At 40.6% G+C, this 12,629-nt stretch overlaps 1 protein-coding gene across 1 annotated transcript; it reads right to left on the reverse strand.

Annotated features, from left to right (window-relative positions):
• Positions 1-740: 740 nt before the first annotated feature.
• Positions 741-11,739, reverse strand: RAC3 (Rac family small GTPase 3). The gene is made up of 6 exons (XM_075216787.1): positions 11,538-11,739; positions 8,956-9,027; positions 7,565-7,682; positions 5,843-5,905; positions 4,548-4,707; positions 741-3,497 (listed from the first exon to the last, which is right to left on the reverse strand). Exons 1-6 carry the CDS (start codon positions 11,570-11,572, stop codon positions 3,367-3,369), a joined length of 579 nt encoding a protein of 192 aa, XP_075072888.1. The 5' UTR covers positions 11,573-11,739; the 3' UTR covers positions 741-3,366.
• Between the last annotated feature and the right edge of the window lie 890 nt (positions 11,740-12,629).

A 12,629-nucleotide genomic window follows, 5' to 3' on the forward strand; every position in this document is an offset into this window, starting at 1 on the left:
GTTAAATAAACTTTTTTGTTTTATTTCTGATATTAGCCCGAGTGATTTTGAACCTTGGGTAGGTATCGGTATAGGTATTTGCTCACGCTGCCATACAATATCCTCATTCTCCAGAATAGTGAAACTAAAGGTACATAACATCCACTCCATTCCACGTGGTGATTTTTTGCACACACACACTGCTCACAATCAGCCAATCTAGAAGTACAGAGAGGCTGATTTACTTAGCCAGGCATTCGATGACAATTAATGTCGTAGTATCACATTATGTTCTATGACCATTGTGATGCTCTTTAAACCCCAACATAACAGGATAGTAGAAAAGCATAAAGTATAAGAATGTTTACTCCATGATTTGCTGTGACATGGGAGGAACTGCCCTCTCCAACAGCATGTTTTTTTGTAAAATGTTCTTATTCCTTATCCAACATAACCAGCTTTATCTTCATTCACAGAAGTTACCATTGTGATGGCTGGGAAATGTATTTTATCACAATGTAAAGACACTTCGGTCCCTAACAGCTCACCGTTACATACAATTTTGAGCACCATCTTTTAACACTAAGGCACTCATGCCGAGTTGGACGCATATGTGTCCAATAAGTATGCTCTAAAAAGCTGCATTTAAAAATGGTGCATTTACATACATATGCAAGATGTATCCAGCTCTGCCCCAGTGGCATATGTGCCAGGATTACATCAGTCGTACTTACACTCAGATACACTTAAACTAAACCAGGCCATAAGCACAAACATACTTTATTTTTCTTCCTTCTTGAGTACAAATCAATGTAGCAAATAAGGCACGGGCAATGAAAAATGTACCTATCAGCTTCACAGGTGATTCAGCCAATCAGAAGTGGCCAGCTAATGCTAATCATCATTATAGTGCCCTCAGGAATCTGCAAGTGATACGGCTACTGACTGGCCTATATGCGTCTCCAAGTGGATCTGCCTCAGTTTGCACTTACGCTAACACACCCATACTGTACTCGGTCTACATCCTTCATTTTCCCTTTGCACCTCTCCAAAGGTAAGAAGATGCAAGTACCAAATCTAAATAGCAAACAGAAGTACACCCAAATCAGCATGAGCCCCTAAGTGATTTTCTTACCTATTATACTTGCCAGTTTATTTGTTTTTAGGTTAAAGCAGCAATCCTACATTGAAGATTTATTTATTTGTAATGCCCCTTTTGGCATTGTTAGTCACACCTCTCAGTGACTGAATGTGTGGCCTTGACACTAGGACCCAGAGGAGACATATCAGGAATGATTGCAACATAAGACTGGTATGAGCTGATCAAAACCTGTGTAATGAGAAAGTGACAGCAAGTGACCCTGGACAAAGGGGAGGACATGCTGAGGGGAAGGATGTCACAGTGCAAAGATCAGAGGGGCATTGCAAAGCATCTCTGCTCACTACATCATGTGCCGTGTGACTGTGGTTGCCATGGTAGTCCATGTCACTATGAAGAATTCTGAATCATTAATAGCAAAGGACATAGTAATAGCAATTCTTCCTATATTCTGCCACTGTGATTTATGTTAAAAGAAACACCTATTTTTTTCATGAAATTTCTGCTTCAAAGCAGATGGACCCAATACCATAATATTTCCTGGTTGATACATTATTGTTGGACAAACTCACCTTGGATGGACATTCTGCTACTTTCATTTGGATGTTTACAGAGTAGAATTTCTGTTAATCTGTATTACTTAAGCTTCAAATTGGTGAATCCTGCTGCATGTGTGATGCTTCTTTTTATTAAAAAATAAAAATCACCTACACACAGTAAAACAGCCATTTTGTGGGTTGAACCAATATTCTTGAGAATGCAGATTATAATTTCATTGGAACTCGTGACATCTTTGCAGCATAATTATTATTGTGATTGATTAGTAAGGCATCACAGTAGTCTGCAGCGCCAGACAGTGGCGAAAACAATGCCCACATAAAAAAATGGCATACAAAGTATACAAAATAAATTCAGACAGAATAAAGGTTCAGGAGGGCCCTGCCTGTAACAGAGCTTACAATCTAACGGGAAAAGGGCAGAGCTAAGACAAGGGGAACGACTGTGGCTCAGAGGGAACACTGAGACAAGGTTGCGAGAGTGTACCAATGTGAACACTATAGGTGGGAGTGTGGAAAATGTAGTATTGGAGTGGGTTATCAGAGAGCGTCTACATGTTTGAAGGCTGGGGGAGATTCTTGATCAGGTGTAGGAGGGAATTCCATAGGTGGGTAGTGGCTCTGGCAAAGCCTTATAGTCAGAACTGAGAGGGTATTATCAAAGAGGATCTGAGGAGCATGTCAGAGGCAGAACTTTGGGCCTCGTGCTCAGTGATGTCACTAGTTCCTAAATTTTGATTAGCACAAATATTGGTTTTGCCAACAAAATAGCTGCTTATATCAAGTGCAGGCAACAGGCATTTAAATAATGACAATTTGAAAACAAATTAGATATTGTTACCTTTTGATAAACCAAGCAACATGAAAGATTTAAATATTTCTTTAAAATTCTTTGTTTTCTTGATTGTAAATATAATGATTACTTGCTTGATGACAACATTCATAGCCCATTGGCTAAGCCAGTGTTTGCTCTGCTCTTTTCAAGACAATAGATTTCAGAAGTCACAGACAATAAGATAATAAAGTCAAAAGGCAGCTTTTTTTTTTTTTTAAAACAAAATGTTATTTTTAGTACACCTATGGTTATTAAAGTGTGCCTTTTTAATAGAAACAGCTTGTACATTTGCTATACTGTTTTGATCCTTCAGCTGCATAAAACCTCCCTAAGGCTGGGTGTTAAAGCATCATAACTCAACAAGGTGTTTATATACTCACAAGTTAATACCAAATTTAAAACATTGACTACATAATTCACAGATTTCTTGTAACCAGGACACAGAACAAGAAAACCAGACATTATCCCCATGCAAGAGAAATATTAGATGGCCAGTGATAATTAATGCACCGTGACACAAGCAGACCACCCTCTTCCTTCCCAGTAAAGTTCAATTCAGGTGGAGAACAAGTCCGTATAACATCTCTGCAATAGAAATCCTACTGCTGTGCCACACAGTGTCAGATATAGCTGTAGAGCTAACACATACTCATGTGAGGAGCCACGTGAGCCTAGATCCATCACTTCATATCAGAAGTGTAGTTGGTGTTGCCCTCTTCTGCACATATCAGTGTGTCCCCCATCCCCCTCCCACCCCATGCTCCGTACATTCACAAAACACTAAACCACGGAAAACATCTGCGGGTCTCCGTCCACCCCACACTCCTCTCTGGTGGGGTTTCACGTCTTTGGAAAGAGATGGTATGAGTTTGGTCCAGCTTCCAGTCTATCGGTGCTCAGAAAACCGTACATTTCTTGCCGGGCCTCTTGACAGGGGGAGGACAGAGGACAGCACGGATTGCTTCATCAAACACAGTCTTCAGGCCACGCTGGGTGAGAGCCGAACACTCTAGGTACTTGACGGAACCTTATACACATAGAACAATGCTAATTACCAAAACTTTGCCAAGAGATACAAGACTGATATTTAGACATAGAACTGAGTTCTAACTTTTCATGCATACATATTGGGCACAAGATCATAGTGAGTGTGGTCAATTATAGTATAATATAGTGTATTCTATGTATAGTAATGGGTCAATAGTAAACTGAATGACTTTTAGGTGGAAACCCCCTCCTTAAAAATGTATGTAATATACAGATAATGATTTACTGCATACAACCAAGTGTCTTCAATCTTAACTGTAGTTAAATGGGTAAATGGGTCACTCCTTCCCCTGAACAGAAGACTGATGGAGCCCCCATGCTCTGGTTGATGCAAAAATTTCAGGCCCTGAAGATGCCTCTCCCTTTGCTAACAAATCTATGACCTCCCTGTTTAAATTGGGGCATTAACGCAAACCCTCGATGTTCAACCACATTATTGCCAGTCCAAAGACTGAAATATCCTGATTTGTTCTGCATAGAATCTATCTGTTCTTTAATCGTTTTAACTTCTAACTGTCCCTGCTGGCAGAGGGAGGACACACTAGCATTTGTAAGTAAATGTATATGTAAATTCTGAATTTGTTTCACACAAAGGTTCTCAGATTAACATTAACAACAAAGATGATGGAACAAAAAGGATGTTGAACTTCAGAAAAGAAACTCTGCAAAAAAAAAACCAAAAAAGTGAATTACACTTGAGATTGACAGAAGGCTTTGGCCAAAGCGTTTTTTCTTTGCTTTTATTAGTGCATTCAGTGTACGCTCTGGAAATGAAGACTTAAAAAATAGCATTTTTGCTTTGACAATAGATTCAATCCGATGGTTTAACCTATATTTTCTGTAAGTGTTCTCCTGTATTACAGAGTGCAGAAGGGGATATATGTCCTTGTGTCACAGTACAGTTACTTTAGTATTATATCAATTATTGTTCTCTAAAACAAAGGTTGCAGGGGAAAGTCTACAAATACTTGATCTCAAGATAGTTTGCAACATTCCAGTTAATAGCTAATAATTTGGGAAATGAGTTTACCTATTTCCCGAGCCATGGCCAGACCCTGGGGATACGTGATTGGTGACAGTCTCTTGTCTCTTAGGCGTTCAATGGTGTCCTTGTCATCTCTCAGATCCAGCTTAGTGCCCACCAATATGATTGGGGTGTTAGGACAGTGGTGTCTTACTTCTGGGTACCACTATAAATAAAATACATCAATATCAGCAAAACTTTATATAATATCTGCTGTGAGAACACAAAATAGAAAACTGGATTTTTCACATTGAGTTAACATTTGGCAACTACAGGATACAGAAAATATATAATACAATGTATACAACATATGCTATTTTGAGCCTAGTGTATTTTAGTTGTTTGTGGTCTTTTAAATCTCGGAGAGGTGGATCGGAGGCGATTACATACAAGTACATTAAAATAAGGGTCAGCCACGCTCTTTAGAGATATGTCCGATTTTGACTTACACGCATATTGGAGATGCGCCTTTTAGGAGGCGGGTCTTTGTGTACCCTATAGGCATAGAATCAGGGGTAAACACAGGATTTTTAAAGGCACCCCCCCCCCCCCCCCCCCCAAAAAAAAAAAAGTGAGAGAGAGAGAGAGCTGCAAGAGGAACAATCAGAAGCTGCAGTAATAGCTTTGCTGCTTCTGATTGGTCTTCCCGATCCCACATCCCTCCACCGGCAATATAAGGAGGCTGCAAGAGGCAGGAAATGTGCTTTGGCTAGGGGAATTACCAGTTAAGAGACATTGATGTAGAAGATGACAGTGCAGCTTTAGGCACATTAGTTCTACAGTTAGGACCTCATTTAGAGTCGGACGCAAAGTCCGTTTTAGGCGCATCTAACCAAAAAACACTACCAGGCATGTGCAGAAAGCACTAAATCCGCCTGCATCTTGGACGCAATTAACACTTGCGACAGCTTGCGACTCACTACGAGAGAATGGGAGGAACGCGGAGTTGTGAAGGCGTGACCATGTAAATACATCCTAGTCGCAGTGAGGCGCAGACGCAACACACGTCAAAACAGGGCTAAAGCTGTGCGGCAGGAATAAGGTGGCACAAGCTTTAGCTACCTGTGGGAACTGCTCGCAGCTCGATAGGGTATTAAGAGTGGGACGTAAATGGGGTTGCTTGCAACTGGTAATACCCTACCAAGCTGCGGTACGCTACCACTCCTACATTTCTTACACGGACTTTACGTCCGACTCTAAATGAGGTCCTTAATGTGTTACCAGTCTGAAAAATGTCGGCATATCACTGCTATAGAAAGTAAAGCATAGAGACACACTAAAGTACACCTAAGGTTTGTTACCTTTGCTCTGACGTTCTCAAATGAAGCTGGACTGACAAGAGAGAAGCAAATCAGGAAAACATCCTGGAGGGGACAAAGTGATAACATATGAGTTATTCATAAGAATTCAGGTTTTGACTAATGTCTGTTATATTTTACATGTACATAGCTCCAACATATTCCATCGCTTAGTAACATACCAGTACAATGCAATAATACAGGACAACTGCTAAACAGATTGCAACTTATTTTACCTTGTTACACTAACTGTGATCAACACGTTTTACTGAATAATCTGTATGCATATGTCTCCAATTCTAATTAGATGGAAAGCACATTGGGTCAGGGGCCCCTTTCCTATTACAATCTGTATGCGAGGTTGCTGTTCTTCCCATATTGTTACTGATGCTGTATGTGTTATGTGGTGCAATATAAATAAAGCTACATAAATACAACCGCTCAGTGTAATTACCAACCAAAAAACATTTTTTATTATTTTCAAATGTTAGTACACGATTAACCTTATTGATTTACTAATTTGTGGCTGCTTAACCACTGAAGGATGAGCCAAAATCAAATATCCATGGATTTTTGTGGCCTCCGCTTTACTGACAGCTTTCAAAGATGTACTTTTAATTGAGTCAAAGCTGCGAACATAAATATATGTTATTAAATGAAGAAAAAATAAAGAATAATGGTTATGAAGAGGTGATGCTTTCCTTAGTGGATATTTTCAGATATTCCCCTGACAAGCAGAATGGAGTGGACCCCATCTCTTTAATGCCCGCTGTACCCTGGGTGAAACCTCACTTGGAGAAAAAGTCTTTATGATTGGCAGGACAACACTGGAAAGGTAACGCTGCATAAAAAAGTATGGTGCTAACCCTAATATTGCTCCATCTCACTTGTGAAATATCTCAGTAAGTTGTATGTATGAACCCTTGTTTCATATAATCCTGTTTTTTTGTGTCAGTCTTTCTATGTCAGTTGAACAGGAGCCTTACATCACTTCTGTGCTCTTAGGGGATCTTCTCCTTCCGTTACCTGAAGTCTGAGGCTTACCACCTCCGTTCCTCTCCTCACATCATGACACTGTCCCTGTCGCGTACACAATCACTGGACAAGTCAGTGCCCCCTACAAGGTCAGCACACTTATCTCTAAATAATCTGTGCTGCTGTGAATTCTGAATGGCTACAGATTATCCACATCCAAGCAAGCAGGAGATAAGAAGCTATTTAATATAAAGGTGTTTTGACCCTAGCAAAACTTGCTTTAAAAATAATGGTGAGACAAGCTATGGGACACCCTCAACATTTCTGCTACTTAGTAGACAGGAAGGAATTGTAAAACAAAAATACACTGGTACAGATATGTTTCTATCGTTTAGATAGATCCACTGGCATAAACAGTGTCAGGCAGATAGATTTAATATTTACACTGCACCTTAGGGGCTAGATTTACTAAACTGTGGGTTTGAAAAAGTGGAGATGTTGCCTATAGCAACCAATCACATTCTAGCTGTCATTTATATGAAGTGTTATCTCAGCTATATTGGTTTAGCTTCTATTTATGATGTAGTCAAGGGTAGAACGGACAAGTTGGGATCTTTACAATGAAATAACTGTTAGACTTTAATGCATGTGTATTAGTCAGAAGATCTGGACACTGAGTGAATGAACTCTACAGAAGCAATCTATCCACACATGAGAGTGGGAGCCAAGAGCGGACCATGACCCACGCACCGTCTGAGGGTAAGAAAGGGGTCTTAGTCTGTCATAATCTTCTTGACCTGCGGTATCCCAGAGACCCAGGTTGACTGGTTTTCCATCCACCATGACATTGGCTGAGTAGTTATCAAAGCTGTGTAGACACAATAAGGAAACATGAGTGGCTTTCAACATGACTAAAAACTCCAGCTGTGATTACAAGTCCCCACATAATTTGCAGACATGAGAATGTTGAGTGTTGCAATTAATTAAGCAACTGCTGCCTTATCTGAAAGAACAAGATTATTTCCTTAAATAAAATTCATGTACTTAGAAACTGAACATGTTATGCTCTTTACACAGCACCTTTAGAGCACCCTATATGAAATATTATGTGTCCTCCAGAATCCAATTCAAATTATTTACCCTTACCTACAAAGCCCTCAACAACACCCCCCCTTCATACATCCCAAAATACTCTCCCTCCCACCCCTTAGATCTACCTCTGACCTGTCCCTTGTCTCCGGTAACCACCACTTACGCCGGCCTACAAGACTTCTCACGTGCTGATCCCCACTTATGTAATTCCCTACCACGCCCAATAAAACTTTCTCACAGCCTTCTAATCTTTATATACTCTCTGAAAACCCATCTCTTTATTAGAGTTACCCTATCCCCAGCTATACAACCAACACTAATGCACCCTCACAACTGTCCCAATCTCCACCCTAAACCCACACTCACTCCACTTGTTTAAGCTATGCCCTACTTCAATTACAATGTAAGTTCTCTCATGAGCAGTGTCCTCCATATCCTTTTTCATGTCTGTATTTATTTTGTCTGCCTTGTATGTCCCTGTTTTATGTATGTCCCTGTTCTATGTATGTCCTATTTCCCCTACTGTATTGTGCTGTGACCGTTGTGATGCTGCAAAAATCTATGATAATGATAAAAAAAGAATGTATACTGTATCTATAAACTAATTGTTCCTAAGGGGCCTGTGTGAATCTGCATTGCTTATATATAAGCCCTTGGTACAAATAGAATAAGACAACATAAAATTAAGGCAGGAGGAAATTTCAGTTTCATAAACAGGACTCAGTAGTCTTTCCTGGTCAATGGCACTCCATTTCCTGGGTTGTGACTTATAAGTTTAAAGAGCACACTTATTAAAACCAAAAACTGCTGAAAAGTATTTAGGAGAGTAAAATCAGCACACGTAAAGGGAGAAAAAATGAGACGCAAGCAAAAAACCAGAGTTAGCGGATTGATGTAGCCCCGATAGATACCCATAAAGGCTGTGTCTCATATTTCACTAATGTTGCCACTAACCCGTGTTTGGCTCACTGCATCTCTGGTAGATGTGCCCAGTTCCAAATCCTTAAACCCATCAGCCATAGTCTTGCACACAACAGCTTAGTACTCACACAGTTGGGATGTATTCACCAGGGAATGCATTGGTCGTATAACTAATTAGAAGACAGGTTTTTCCGACAGCTCTGAGAAGGGATACAAAATACAGGCATTGGAATTTACATAATGAAGAAGCCATATTGCAGTATCACATTTATATACATATAAAGGATATGGGAACAATAAGTGATAATTGCAGGTTACAAAAAAAAATTCCCTGTGACCTATAAACAGTACTTGCTAAGTGGATGGTTGTTGCAACTATGAGGCGGAATGGGGTAGAATTTGCAATGTCCAATGCAATTATACCACATGGTGTATAACTACTACAGTGCAGTTCTTTCATAATATAAAGTAATTCATTCTCTGCATATGTGCCCATTTTTTACAGATGTGCGCATTGGCTAGCGCATGGTGAGGACAGCAACTGGAGGTCACAATGTCCTGCTGCTGATGGGATGAGATGAGTGGATTGGGGGGTGCTTTGCTGAATGCAATCCTGGCACAGTAATGCTCCTGCTTCTGCACCCAAATGCAAAAAAGACATTTTGTTTAGTGGGTGGGACCAGATAGTATCATCATCATCATCATCATTTATTTATATAGCGCCACTAATTCCGCAGCGCTGTACAGAGAACTCATTCACATCAGTCCCTGCCCCATTGGAGCTTACAGTCTAAATTCCCTAATATAGACACACACAGACAGAGAGGGGGACAGACAGACAGAGAGGGAGACAAGGGTCAATTTTGATGGCAGCCAATTAGCCTATCAGTATGTTTTTGGAGTGTGGGAGGAAACCGGAGCACCCGGAGGAAACCCACGCAAACACAGGGAGAACATACAAACTCCACACAGATAAGGCCATGGCCGGGAATTGAACTCATGACCCCAGCGCTGTGAGGCAGAAGTGCTAACCACTAGGCCACTGTGCTGCCCAGTATAGTATAGTATAAGGAACTTCAAGCAGTGGAGACACCACCTTTCTAAAGGGGTGCTTAGTATAATGGGTGTGTTAGTCCCACAAAACTTTCCTGGTATGGAGGTGAACGAACAGATACAGGATAATTACACCAGGGCCCCACCTCTGCATTACCACTCACCTGAAGAGTCACAGCACAGGCATCCTGTAACCACTTACCAGGCTCCTTTCAATCAATGGGAAGTCTTCAAAGTATGTTCTATCATCATCTATTTATTTATATAGCGTCACTAATTCTGCAGCGCTGCACAGAGAACTCATTCACATCAGTACCTGTCCCATTGGGGCTTACAGTCTAAACATACACACACAGAGACCAAGAAGACTAAAGGCAATTTAATAGCAGCCAATTAACCTACCAGTATGTTTTTGGAGTGTGGGAGGAAACCGGAGCACCTGGAAGAAATACACGCAAACACGGGGAAAACATACAAACTCCACACAGATAAGGCCATGATCGGGAATTGAACTCATGACCCCTGTGCTGTGATGCAGAAGTGCTAACCACTGAGCCACCACGTTCTATACAGGAACATGGCTTTCTTTGCTTTACAATGTACAGTTCATTTCACTACAATGTACAAATGTGATACATGGAATAAATAGCTGTAGCTTCTCGCACATAATGAGGCTCCGTTAAATAATACTTTAGGAGAAAAATTGTAAAGTTGTAGTAATTAAGAGTGTAGTCCAAAGCTATATAGTAAATAGGGATTTTAATCATGTTTTGCTAATATGCATATTTGTATTACGGACCACAATCCAACAAATGTTTGCACGAAGAGCATACACAGATGAAATTAGATAATAGAGGTGTAAAACTACAAATGCCCAGGATATGGATGTATTTGTTCAAAAGATATTGTCTTTTCCATTTTGTAAATGGAAATCTGTAAATTTTGTACACAGTGTACTTTTTATAACATACCTATTAGACACACAGTACATGTCTATAATTTGATATACTGCGAAAATACACCCATTATTTTTAATAACTGCTGTATAACTGGGATATACATAGCATTTCCTACTCTTCTCATAGGTATTGATTGAAGGCAATATAGAAAAATAGTATAGATAAATATAGTATAATATACACTGCACAACGTGGTGTAATAAATGGTGTGACTAAGTATATGCTAGTGTTAATAATGGATAGGGCTGCTTAATAAATGTGCTCCCTTACAAGATATATACTGTATACAAAGCACAATACTAGAATCTTGTACATATACCTATTATACGGATATTCTATAAGTGTATCTATTTGCATGTGTATTACATGCCTATATATAAAGCTGTCTTTATATGATACACATATGATGGGTGTATTTATAATGCATATGTATCGATGCAATGGGTGTCTATAGGGTGTGTGATGTACATGTGCAATGTGTACAGATGATGTAATGATACACCTGCGGTAGAATAGAGATGTAATACATGTATCTGGGAAAAATAGCATATGACATGCACATACATAATGTGATGTGAATTATTGCATAAAATGAAAGGGTGCAGCGCGGATGATACAGGATAATTACACCCGGGGCTCCGCCTCTGCATCACCATACACCCGCCGGGTCACAGCACAGCCGCTTAATAACCACTCACCCATCTCCCACTACCACGCATTTGATGGCCTGCATTTCACGGATAAGACTGCACCGGTAGGCAGCTGGCGGTAGAAGACTGAAGATAAACGGGAGCGGAGGAGCCTAGAGAAGCCGAAGTGATGGGAGCTGACACATCCGAAGGGAGACGGAAACAGCCGAGCGCCTGTACGGAAATATCCGACTGTAGACGGAAGCAGACGAGATTTCATCCATGTAAAGTCGAAGGATGGCGGAAATATCCGACAACAGAGATACTATGGCACCTCCCTTTCCTAGTAGAAGTGCTGATTCTCCCATAATTTTTACTCTTGTTCTTAAATTGAAAGAACAAGTAAAGATAGATTACTATTACTGATTTACTTTATTTAGAACTCCTAAAAAACATTGAGTCATTATTGCATAACCACAGATGTGCAATACATTTAACACCCTCCTTTGACCAATGCGCAGAGTATCCAGTAGTAACTCCTTGTCACTTTTGCCCCTTCACCATCACCAACTCTGTGCCCCTTCACCATCACTGTGCCTCTTCACCATCACCAACTCTGTGCCCCTTCACCATCACTGTGCCTCTTCACCATCACCAACTCTGTGCCCCTTCACCATCACCACCTCTGTCTTCTTTCTTTTCCGGCGCGCTGCTCCTCTGTTTGTCCAAACAGATATAAAATAAAAAAAGAGTAACGTTACCGCTTGCCGGGTCCCGGCAGTCTCTCCTCCTCTCTCTATCACTGAGACACTGAGAGGAGGAGAGACTGCCAGGATCCGACGAGCGGTCACCTTTTTTTTTTTCTTAAATGCATTTTCAGTCGGTTCTTGTGTATTATACCGGTGGCCAGAGGGGGATGGAAGGCAGAGGGGGCCGACCCTCTGCCTTGCCTACCCCACTCACCGTCGGCTCTGGCCGGGCCCTCTGGGTACTGCTGGGCCCTAGGCAGTTGCCTAGTGGTAAATCCGGCCCTGCTGTGGAGCACTGTGGATCCTTACAAATCTATAATAATAATACTTACCCCCCTTTTTATTTATCCCTCCATTAAAATTTTAGAAAACTCAATAAAAAAAATTCAGTAAAAAAATAAACAATAAAGAA

This window comes from Mixophyes fleayi, chromosome 6 (genome assembly GCF_038048845.1).
Source record: "Mixophyes fleayi isolate aMixFle1 chromosome 6, aMixFle1.hap1, whole genome shotgun sequence".
In the NCBI taxonomy this organism is placed as follows: Eukaryota; Metazoa; Chordata; class Amphibia; order Anura; family Limnodynastidae; genus Mixophyes; species Mixophyes fleayi.

Bases quoted from the DNA above. Each gene is read 5' to 3' on its own strand.
- RAC3 (XM_075216787.1), bottom strand. From the start codon at position 11,572: ATGCAGGCCATCAAATGCGTGGTAGTGGGAGATGG. The intron at 7,683-8,955 runs GTGAGTACTAAG...GTGTCTACACAG, and splicing joins GGTGAATACATCCCAACTGT to CTTTGATAACTACTCAGCCA. The intron at 5,906-7,564 runs GTGCGTGGGTCA...TGTCCCCTCCAG, and splicing joins CCCTTTCTTACCCTCAGACG to GATGTTTTCCTGATTTGCTT.